Below are 11,864 nucleotides of genomic sequence, written 5' to 3' on the forward strand. Positions count from 1 at the left end.
GCCACACCGTGTAGGTGAGGTCACAGCACTGGACGTGGGATCAGCCATTCCCAGAAGCCCTGGAATCTCTTGTATACTGCGACTGTGGCAGTGGCCATGTTACGCACCTAACCCCACCTGTGGCTGTCGGATCTCCCTGGGCAACGTGGGCTGGAGTCCAGTTCAGACTAAACCAGGCTGTGGGAGTCAGGGCAGAGGGGTTAATCTGACACCAGGCAAACAGGTGTCCTCTACTCAGCTCCCTTGCCTCTCTCACAATCACCTGCATTTCTCTGCTTGCCAGGCCTATCTAGTGGGAGGAATTGGAGAAGTGGGGAGCCTCTTTTCATTCAGAGGAAAGCTGGGGTGGGTATTGGAGGGTTCAGCTTCAGTCTCATACTCCTCTGTGATCTTTTCCTCCTCCTTGCACTATCTTGTGACTGTGTTCTCTCCTAGGACTTTGCTCCAGCAATTACAGAAGCTCCAGGCCTTAGTGGCTGGGAAAGTCTCCAGACCATATAAAATGGCTTCCACGCAGACAGGGACCTGCCTGATGGTATGTGCTTCAGATCCTCCATTCCTCATTGACTGTGATTCCTTGTGCAGCTTTATCCATCACCCCATTCCCAAACAAGCCAGGGACTGTTCCCTACAGCATACTTCTCAGCCATGAAAAGCTAGTGTGTATTAGTCCAATATCGACAAAAGGAGTGTTGATTTGGTTAATTACTTTCTTGAAATAGAGGGGAAAAATCAAGTAAGCCGCTCTTTCTTCAGTGTTCCCCAGTATCCTTCTTTGAGCCCAGAAAAGTATCTTCCGTGGTTCACTGCTGTATATTCCCCACCTTTGAGGCCAAATGTAGGCACTGCAAGACCAAATTAGCCCCCTAGGCCAATATCCCACCTTCGACAGCGGCTAGGGCTAGATGGTTCAGAGGCAGGTGTAAGACACCCAGCTGCAGGCAGTTCTGAGGAAATAACCTGACCACAGAGGAAGTTTATGCAGTGAAGCAGGAGGGTTTATGCCTGTACTGCAGCATTCCCTGTAAGCTGAGCGCTTGCGTGGCCACTCAGTAGGATGATCATATCGCCGTCCCAAATAAGGGACAGGGAGATATGCGGGGGAGGGGCAGGGCCTCCTGACTCCACCAAGCCCCAGGGAATCAGGATGGAGGCAGCAGCTGCCCGGCCCCCTGGGAGCCCAGGGAAGCGGCAGCCACCAGGAGCCCTGGGGAAGCAACAGCCGCCGGACCGCCTGGGAGCCCAGGGAAGCGGCAGCCACCAGGAGCCCCGGGGAAGCAACAGCCGCCGGACTGCCTGGGAGCCCAGGGAAGCGGCAGCTGCCAGGAGCCCCGGGGAAGCAACAGCCACCAGCCCTCCTGGGAACCCAGGGGAGCGGCAGCCGCTGGGAGCCACCAGGAAGTGGCAGCCGCCCGTGCTTCCCCGCTTTTCCGAGGCTCAGGGAAGTGACTCCCCCCCAGCAGCTGTGCCTGCGCAGCTGCTGGCGGAAAAGGCCTGTGGGGGAGGGCTCAAATACAGGACTATTAGTCGCGTTTAAAAAATAAGTCAGGAGGCCTTTTTGGCGTCCCAAATATGGGACCATCCTGCCTAATACAGGATGGATGGTCACCCCACCACTCAGGAGAGAGTCAAACGCCACCCAGCCGATTACCAGAGTGCCCCCAGCTAGCTTGTGTGTTTCTGTTGGTGGTGCACATTCATGCGTCCTTCAGTGCACGTAAAAATATTACACACATTGATGGAAAAAATCCAGACATGTAAGGACAAGATTAAAGGGGACATTTCTGTACAGCATTTTTATTCCCTCTGCTGTCAATGTGGGTGTTCTCATTAGTCATAAATGTCTAATTCTTTTTATGAGCACTGCTAACCTCTTCGCCTTCGATAACTTGTGGAAGTGAGCACCACACATTAATTCTGCACTGTTTAAAAAAAATCATTCCCTTTTACCAGTTAGAGCTCTGTTGTCCTTCAGCTCCATGGAATTCCTCGAGTTCTTTTATTATGAGAAACGATAAACAGGAATATCTAATCTTCCTTCTCTGCACCATTCGTTCTTTAACTCTCTATTGCCCCTCTCTAACCTAAGCGCTCCCATTCCTTTCAATCTCTCATAATGCAAAAATCTTCAGGCCTTCACTCGTTCTCATTGCTTGTCTCTGAACCCCCCTACAGCTGCTATTTCATTTTTTGAGAGTGGGTAAGTAGAGCAGAACATAGTGTCCCTGATGAGAGTGTGCCATTATAACGCCATTCTAATATTTGCTATCATGCAAACAGCCTTTGCTTTGCTTTTTGTCAAATGGCACATTAAGCAAAGGCTGTAACTGAGCTCTCACAATGGTGCCCAGTTCTTCTCTCCTGCCTGGGTTCCGTTAATGCTTAATGCAGCAAGATGTATGAATAGTTCAAATAATTCCTCTCAATGTACATTACCTTGGATGTCTCCACGGTGAATTTTACCCAGTGTTGAGCTGCCTGATCATCTAAATTTATTAAATGCCTCTGAAAATCCGCAAAGTCTGCTCTGTCCTTCACTAACCACATCATTTTGTATAACCTGTCTGGTTGCTCTTTTCACAGATCTTTGCTATTTCCATTCAACACCACCAGACCCACAGTGGACATGCAAGCCACCCTACCACTTACCTTTGGCCATGGTGAAAACTGACCTCTCTCTTCCCACTTCCTGCTTTTTTGTTTGTTTGGGGGCGTTGTTTGTGTTTTGTTTTGTTTTTTTCTTTTGCCTCTTAGGTAGCTCCTGGTCCATGACAGATCTTTAATTCTCATAATGCTATATCTAGAGGCATTTTCTCGATAGCTTCTTGCGTAGGACTTTGTCCAGAGCTCTTCTGAAAAGCCAAATAAGTGAAATCAGGTCTCCTTTCTCAACCACTTTGTTGACAGAGTCATCAAATTCTAGCAGCTTGGAGAGGCCATGTTGTCCTTTACTGGAGTTGTGCTGCTTTGTTCCTAGTACATCAGGGCTGCATCTACACGAGCAAGTCCTTTTGAAAGATTCTTCAAAAGAAGGGGCCTCCTTCAAAATTGCCCAGGCAGCATCTACACACACAAAGTGTTCTTTTGAAAGTAAATAGAAAGAATGTGGTTCTCCTTTTGAAATCACTCTTCCATTCCAGTTTTAGGAAGAACGCCCCCTTGCAAAAGCTTCTTTCAAAAGAAGATGTGTGTAGACACTCTGCAGGGCCCTTCTTTCAAAAGAACAGTCCTCATTTTTCATCCCTGGCCCATTCTTTCAAAAGAGCAGGGGCTGTGTGGACTCTCTCTTTCAAAAGAGCAGCTCACTCTTTTGATCCACTTTTTTGTGTGTGGATACACTCTTTTGAAAGAAGCTCTTTCAGAAGAGATCTTCCAGAACAGCTTCTTTTGAAAGATCTCTGAATTGTAAATGTAGACCAGATGTTTCTGAATTTAATCCTGCTTCAGGACCCAGGGTACTGAAGTGAGCTTATTATTTGTAATTCCTAGTATCTCCCCTTTGTACAGTTAGGGCCGGGTCTACACTTAGAAAAAACTTTGAAATGGCCATGCTAATGGACAAATTGAAGAATACTAACGAGGAGCTGAAATGAATATGCAGCGCCTCATTAGCATACCGCCGGCCATTTTGCTCACGCGCAGCTCGTCCACGAGGGGATCCTTTTCAAAAGGACCCTGTAAACATCGAAATCCCCTTATTCCTATCAGCTGATAGGAAAAAGGGGATTTCGATGTTTACAAGGTCCTTTTGAAAAGGACCCTGGTGCGGACGATCCACATGTGAGCGAAATGTGGCACTTTCGAAGTGCCGTGGCCGGCAGCATGCTAATGAGGCACTGAATATTCACTTCAGCACCTCATTAGTATTCTTCAATTTGGCCATTAGCATGGCCATCTCAAAGTTTCTTCTAATTGTAGATGTAGCCTAGATATGATATTTCCTATTCTCCAGGACACCCGAGTAGGAGGAGATTTTACTGAGGGCTTGCACACTTTTGTAAGCAGCTCCGCCGCTTCATTTTTAAATTCCTTCAGGACGGTCAGGTGTAAACTACCTAACTGGGCCTGGCACTTCATTGCCCCTTCAGGTATCTGTTTCTCCCCTGACCTCCTCAGTGTCAGACAGCTCTTCATCTTTATTAGACAGAAAACTAATCTGGAAAGGGTAGGTCTGGGATAAGGATCTCCCAGACATCTTCTGTGGGATGTAGAGTCATGCAAAGAAATACATTAGCTTCTCAACAATGTTTTATTTTCTTTACTTGCCGCCTTCACTCCATGGCAGTCCATTTCTCTCCCAGGCTTACTGCCTCTGCTATATTTGTTTTTCTTTCTTTAGCTATTTGCTCTTCATAGTCCCTCTTAGCCTTTTCAGTTTCCATCCTTTATTTCCAATCCCCCCCCCCATTTGTGCACCTCACTGCTGGCTTCGCAGGCTGGCATTCCATTTTCCAAAGAGTATCTTCTTCGGCTTCAACTTTTGGATGTATCCATTCTGGGTTGTTCTCCCCACTCTTCTTCCTGAGTTCTTTTTTAGAGAGGGACCTGAGCGCTCGTCTGCATAAGTAGGTCCCATGCGATGTTCATGGCTTTCATACTGAGTTTACCTAATTGCATTTCCTTGTGTTTGACTGTAGGAGCTTTTTTGGATCAGGGTTTCCTTTTTTTGAAATTCCCTTTTCTAAAGTATAGTGTCACTGTGCTAGAATTTGGTGCTTTTTATTGCACTGGGGCTACTAAGTGGTTTTTGATGAACTGACTTATCTGTGTTACTTAGCACTGAATTATAAATCTTCCTTCTTTTGTGCACTGAAGCTACCTGTTCCAAAAAGCACCTGTTTAAGGTGTCAAGAAATTTCTCCACTAGGCTTTGTCCTGATGAGACACTTGATCCGTTTATATGCAAACAGCAGAAACCCCTCATTATTACTGCTTTTTACTAGGCTGTGTTGCCTCCTTGATCTTTCCAGCACTGTGCCAGCAAGACCTTCGGCCTGCATGGAAGCCTGGTATTATAACACTACTTGTCCATTTGCATTCTTGTGACATGGGATCAGTACCCACACCGATTTTCACTCCGACATGTTATTGCCCTAGATTTCATAGCACCCCAAGTAAAGTGTTCTCCCCTGCCTCAATACACCCACGCCTCCTCTTGTGAGCTAACCCATGCTCCTTGCATAGCAATAGATCAGTACAGTAAACCCTCAAAATGTACGATTTTGAGCTGCGATTAACACGAGTTAAACACAGCTCAAAATCCTGGTCCCCCCTGGCCTGTGCTGCCCAGTTCAAGCCCCCCACAGCTGGGCCCACCAACCACACACATCTCTGACTCATCCCCTACCCCTCGCGCCTGGCTCCTGCTCTGGCTCACCACCCCTCGTGGGCAGCTCCAGTTAACCCCACCTGCCCTGATTTAAATCCCCTGTGGCCAGGCTCACCAACCCCACTCATGGCTCCGGCTCAACACCCTCCCCCAGCCCCCTGCACCAGCAGCTGCAGCTCAACTTCACCCCTGCCCCCTCTGCAGCCCTAACCCACCCCAGGCTTAACCCCCCTGTTTTCCTCCCACAGTCCCAGTCCCCGTCCAGGCTTTACCCTCCCCAACTGCCCCCCCCAAGCCCAGGACTTACCTTTCAAAAGGAGCTTCAGGTGCTCCTGCTGCTTTCCTGGCTGGAGAACATGTGTTCTGACCGGGGAAAAAAACACACCCCCGACTTACGCGAAATTCAAGTTACGCGAGGGTGCGTGGGAATGCAACCCTCACGTAACTCGAAGGACTACTGTATTACAACAGCCCACTGACTTCCACGTTTCAGCAATTCCAGTTATGCCAAGATCTTCGTCCACTGCCAGGCGTGCTCATTCACTTATTTGTGCTTTTAATCTTCTCACGTTTCTATAGATACCAATACTGTTTACTTTTGACCACTTGCCTGTTTTTATGTAACACTTTAATCTGAATTCTGGTCAATCAACAGGAGGACTGATCTCAGGCTGACACTGGTCTAATTGCTTTGCTCCCATCCTTTACTTGATAACAGGCACACTTTTATTTAACTCACATGCCTAGCAAATGGCTTTGACCAGAGTGCTCCTCAGGGCCTATCGCTTTTCCCCTCCTAGCTCCTGCTTTAACAGTGTCCCCAGACTGTTTTCATTCTCCACGTCTGCAGTCTGGTTCCACCTCTTTCGTGTACGCACCTCGTTCCCAAACGGTTAGTGAATCTAACCCTCTTCTGTTTGTACCACCTTCCCCCTCCATGGAATGAGACTCTGAAACTGCCTGTCGAGCTGGCCCTGCAAGCAGAGCTGGAAGAATTTCAGAGAAAAAGACAGCAGAGAACAGCACATTTAATCTTTCCTCCTGATAACCTCCAATGAGCAGAATGAGTGACCCAGTTGTCAAGCTTACCACGTGGGCTGCCTCTGATGGGGGTTTATGTGCTGGGATCACAGCATCGCTTTGTGACTGGAAGCGCTGATGCTTTTTAATGTCTCACCCCCAGGTGCTGGTGCTGTGCTTCATGCTGGTCCTGGGATCCGTGATGCCGTGTCTCCCAGAATTCTTCTCCACCTCCCAGACAGTGAAAGCAGCTCCAGCATCCGACATTTATACAACCAGTAAGAGTGAGTCCTCTAATCCCTTGGAAGTTCTCCCAATCCACCTCCTCCCGACACATGTCCAGCAGGGAGAGCTTACTCACAGCACCGCCCTGCCTGTGTCTGCTTGGGCCCTGCCGAGGAGAGCTGTCTCCAAGCGGCACCCTGCTCATTGCACTTTTGTTTCTCCATTTGTCACTGTACCAAAGCGTGGCAGCTGCTAAGAGGAAGAGCAGGCTGACTGTCTTCCAGGGGTGCGGCATATGTGCCTAGGTGTTGGCTCCAGGCAGCTGAAGTGGGACAGGCTGCGTTGGCACATGCAGATCACAGTGTGCTTGGGTGGCTGAGCATTGGATGACCAGCACATGTGCCCCTGGGTTCTGCTCCTGTTCTTGGCATTTAATGGTGCTCTCCCCCTTTACAGTTCAGTCCCGGAGCCTCCTGTTCTATGACGAGGGTGCTGGCTCCTTAGAGGAGGGATACAGCTCCTTCCTCCCCATGGAGCATCCCGTGGGCTGGGAGACGGACGGAGGGCAGCCCGAGGAGAGCAGGCCCCAGGAGCGCATACAGGGCCACCTGGGCAGGGTGCACGAGACAGCCAAGTATCTGAGCAAATCCCAGCTGGAGGGTCCGGACCAGAACCAAACTAACCCAACTCTTACGCACCTCAAAGAGCAGTTCCAGGAGAGGTAAGCAGGCTGGGAATGCCTCCCCTTGCCCCGCCCATTCCTGGGGCTTGATTTCCAAACCACGGAGGGGTCTGAAAGGGGGAGCACATCACAGTGGCCCCACGCTCTCAGTGGGCAGAGCTCTTTGATGCCAGGCTTGGAGCTGACAGGATAGACTCCCTTCCCGTCCCCGTCTCCTGGGAGTATACTAATGCCACAAGTGGACACGAGGGGCTGGATGGTTAAAGGGTTTCAACATTTGCAGCCTGGTCAGTGCGCAGGTGCTAGGAGATACTGTCCTGAGCAGTGCCAGCCAGTATCCACAGCAAAACCCCCCCTTCCTAATTGGCCCTCTCTGTTCCCATGGTAGATAATCTGAGCAGCGAGGCCATCACCAAGCGGGGCGCAGAGATGGGACCGAGGGTTGCCCTGCTGGGCAGAAGGGCGGATTGGCTAGGTGCAGATCACTGAGCAGGCGGGGAACACTGGAAGAGGATGAAAGGGCTTGCAGAAGCACACTCTGCTCCCAAAGCAGCAATCAGGGAGGCACGAACTTAACTCTCCTGGGACTGTGGGCTCAGGGTGGGAAGGAAAATGCTGCCTTCCCTTGGCTAGGGTCAGAACAGTGCCCGTGGCTGGGAGTAGGTGGTAAACGCAGCACATCTGATTGCTGTCTTTTCTTTCCCTCAGGGAGGCACGCTCCAGTGACACAGCTGAATCTTTGTAGCAGTTGCCAGACCTCAAGGCCTCGTCCCTCTGGATGCAGAGTCCCCTCCTCGCTGAGTGATTGAGGGGACTTGGTAGGAGAGGATCCTGCATTCAGACACTCCACTGCTGGTCTTGGGCTCAGCCTCAGCCTCAGCCTCAGCCTCTCATTTCCGCACAGCCAATCTTAGAACTGATGGGATTCACAGTGACTGCCAGAACCGGGGGTTGTGTCTGCCCAGGCCCTTCTCTGCTCCCTCCCCATGCGAGCATCAACTCCCCAGTGTGTGTTCACCTGTTGCTGGGCCGGAGGAGGAGGAGGAGGAGGTCTGTTTATGACTCCAGAGATACCCAAGTCATTTCCAACAGCCTCGGGATTCAGGGAGCAGTGCCCAATTCTGTACTCTTTGCTCGTGTCACTGCACCTGAAGGAGAGAGAGCTGAGTTATTGCCCATCTTAGAGGCCATGAGCTTGGTAACTGTGGGGTCAGTCTCCTAGAGAATTTGGGAGTGACTAGGGGAGCTGACCAGATTGCCGGTCCCTGGGCAATGGAGGGGCTCTGCACTCCTGGATAGGGCAGGGCTTCAGGCCAAAGGGCTGGTGCTGGGACAACCAGCCCTCAGCGCTGCCTGGACCACGCTGCACCTTACCCCCTCCCCTCTGCCGGCCCTCAGAGCTGCTGGGAGCATGACACACCATGCTCCGGGGGCAATTTAGAGGCTCCAGCTGCCACCACTGCCACAGCAGCGGTGGACAGGAGCCCTGGGCCCTTTAGAATCACCAGGCACAAAGCAATTGCCCCTTCCCCATCAGCAGGCCTGGGAGTGAGAAAATTTCCAGCCCTCACTCCCTGGTTCATATGTTTCTGCCTCAGCTAAGAGAAGGCCCTTGTCCACCTGGTCGTCGCTCAATGAATGTGCTCACCTAACATTCCAGCCACCCGCAGAGATTAGTGCACTGGTTTCCTGGGGAAGATCCAGGCTCAGATAAATAGACGTAAAAGTTAGTCTGCAGCCCCTGGGAAACCAGAGCTCCTGAAGGCAGAGTGCAGTCCTCCCTGCCCACTTCCCACAGACCCTTCCTCATGGAATGAGTTTCTCTTCTTCTCCACCACAGTAAACAGAATAAATGAAGGTCTCCACTCTCTAGATACTGGCACCAAAGTTACCAGGCTTGCTGAATATGGTGTGGAAGCTGCTTCATTGTTAGCTCTGAGTCAGAGGCCTCCCTCCAGTCCAGGGAAGTTCCCCTCATGGAAATCTCCCTGTGGCTCCCAGGTGCTAGTTTTGGTCCCTTCTCCCTACCGGAAAGGCTCTGCTGGAAGAGGTGCATGTTTTCTTGCTCCTCTTCCCTCAGCTCTCCCTTGTTAAACGAATTGTTCCAGGCCCAGTGCCTGGAGCTGTCCGGGGCTGGTTGCCATACTTTTGTAAATAGGATTTACCATCTCCCTCCCAGTTCTCAGTCTCCTCCAGACACTTCTTTGGGTCATTTTTCTCATCTCCAACCCCCAAACTTACCAATAACGAAAAGGTCCCCTCTCAACGCCTCCTCTCCTCCTCTGCCCACCTCACCCCCCAAGACTGCACATAGGAGAGGACTCCCCACTGTCTCTCGGTGATGCCCAGTGGAGGAGGGATGGAAAGGCTTTCGCCAGCCAGGGAGCAGGATGGGGCTGGAAGGCTGCCCTCCCTTCCTTCTCTTTTCCCTTTTGTTTTGTTTGTCTCTTGGAGCCATTTGGGACAGACCAGGGCACAGCAAACCCCAGCCCTGATTCCACGCACACTCCGCCATGGACGTGGGAAGAGGAAGATCCTTCAAAACAACTCTGCTCCAGTCAAGGTCTGCCCAGGACCCACTCACCCCACACCACCGCTGCACCTCCTCCCACGTGCCCTACTCCAGCACACAGAACCACTGTCAGGTCTGAGTGTTCCCTCTTCCCCGACTCCCTCAGCCGACCACTCCACTCTGCACCGCCCACCCCGGCCTGGCAATCACTCCATTGTACAGAGACCAAGAGCAGAAATTGTTTGTACATAATGAACCTTATTTTGTATTATTGCTGATCCTTAAGATATTGTATTTTGGAGACTCTCTGATCTTAATTTCAGTATTGTATTTTACTAAGAGTTAGTGCGGGCTTGGCCTCTATGAATTTCCTTCCTCTAGGTGGCTCTTTTTCCCCTTATAGTCCAACAGCTGCCTTTTTTTTTTTTAAGCACTTTTTCCCTCCTGTCACTTGCTCTGCTTTCGCTTTAGAGAAGCAAAATTAAAAAAAAAAGATGCAGCATCAGTACTGTGTTTGGGCCTCTCTTTCAGCTGCTACCTTGCTAACTTGTGCGTGCAGCATTCCTCCTACTGTCCAGTGCTCCCAGCTCCTCCAGCGTGTGCAGGATTCCCTAAGCAGGTGGACAAAGTGGTCAGAGCTGACATCTTGGCGTGAACTCAGGCGTTCTGTTTTGGCCTGAGCCAATGACTTGTTTTGGAGCTCTGGGCAAGTCACAACCCCTTTGCCTCAGTTTGCATAGCTGTAACACAGGGCTACAGACTACTTCTTACGGATTGGTAGGATTTAGGAATAAACATCTGCAAAGTGCTACCAGTGGGCCTAGACCTGTTATGCCTATGTAATGGGTGTGTTACTAGTAACTCCATAGGGAGGGTTTCATTACAGTTAAAGGGCACTTAGAGTTCTTTGTTAGCATCACAACAAAATGCCTGCCCTGCACCTATGTTTATGGTATAGACTTAGGGCCTGTTTTCCTGGTAGCCTGTACCTGTGGCAGCTCTTTACAGCAGTGCGAGTGGTAGCATTTGATACCTACTTTACACAAGATGCCAGGCTGTGGAGAATCAAGACCTCTGTTTTCTAGAAAGTGCCAGATGTATCCATCCTAGCATGAGAAATTCGTGCAGCTGCTTCTTACACCCCCGTGCCTGTGGCTTGCCTTTTGTTCAACCCCCTCTCACCTGCTGCAGTCACACTTTGAACTTTCCAGAGATGGAAACCTAGCCCACAGCTGTCAGCATCTTTCCGGATGCTGCACTATGCAGTATGGAAGGAACCATGTGTCCTCTGCAAAACCCTGATAGAATTCTTCACTATGCTGCATCCCAGGGGGTGGGCTGGCGTGGTGAAGCTGGCCGTTTGTGAGACCTCTGTGATCACTCTATGGAAGGACTTCTGTGAAGCCAGGGAGTTTATCAATAACTGTCTCCGTAAAATCCTCCCAATCCACTGACCATGCACCATCAACAAACAAGACCTGTGGCAGCTGACTCACCAACTTCCTGCCAAAGAAGAAGTCAGGAAGAGAAGACAGCAATGGATTGGACGTACCCTCAGAAAACCAACCACCAACACCACAAGGCCAGCCTTCAGCTGGAACCCACAAGGAAAAGACGGCGCCCAAGAAACACCTGGCATAGGGACCTGAAGGCAGACACTAAAAAGATGGGATACACCTGGTCAGAACTGGAAAAGATCATCCAGGCCAGGTGGCGCTGGCGAATGGTTGTCAGTGTTCTATGCTCCAAGCTGTAGGAGTGGAAGAGGCTTACTACAGTAAATGCTTTCAGAGCTGGGAACCCTGGGACTGAGAGATTGCTGGGTATGCAAATATTCTGATTAAGAGAGAGCAGCCGAGGGGAGCACAGGCAGGAGTCAGTGGCCACCCAGCAGAAGAAAGTTCAGCTCCTCCCACCCCCCAAGCGCCAGCTCCTGCTCAACCGCTGCCCGGTTTACCTTTTGGTGGGGACAACAGGAGCCATTTGTGGGGCTAGCACATGGCCACAGTGCACAGGGAGACGCTCTGGGAGGTGGACACAGGGCAGGAGAGCAGAGGAGCCCACCAGCTGCATACACATGCAGCACAGTGGGACGC

General features: G+C 50.7%; 1 protein-coding gene across 5 annotated transcripts in view; it reads left to right on the forward strand.

Moving 5' to 3' along the window:
* Window positions 1–10,267, forward strand: part of CREB3L1 (cAMP responsive element binding protein 3 like 1) — a 74,076-nt gene extending 63,809 nt beyond the window's left edge. For 4 of the 5 annotated variants that reach the window (XM_074998963.1, XM_074998967.1, XM_074998964.1 and 1 more), the window contains 4 exons: window positions 436–535; window positions 6,513–6,633; window positions 7,031–7,295; window positions 7,965–10,267. In XM_074998963.1, the coding sequence (XP_074855064.1) occupies window positions 436–535; window positions 6,513–6,633; window positions 7,031–7,295; window positions 7,965–8,001 (523 nt within the window). In that variant the 3' untranslated portion in view covers window positions 8,002–10,267. The remainder of the gene's footprint in view (window positions 1–435; window positions 536–6,512; window positions 6,634–7,030; window positions 7,296–7,964) is intronic. The other variant, XM_074998965.1, reaches the window with a different exon arrangement.
* The last annotated feature ends 1,597 nt before the right edge of the window (window positions 10,268–11,864 follow it).

This window comes from Carettochelys insculpta, chromosome 6 (genome assembly GCF_033958435.1).
Source record: "Carettochelys insculpta isolate YL-2023 chromosome 6, ASM3395843v1, whole genome shotgun sequence".
NCBI classification, from domain to species: Eukaryota; Metazoa; Chordata; order Testudines; family Carettochelyidae; genus Carettochelys; species Carettochelys insculpta.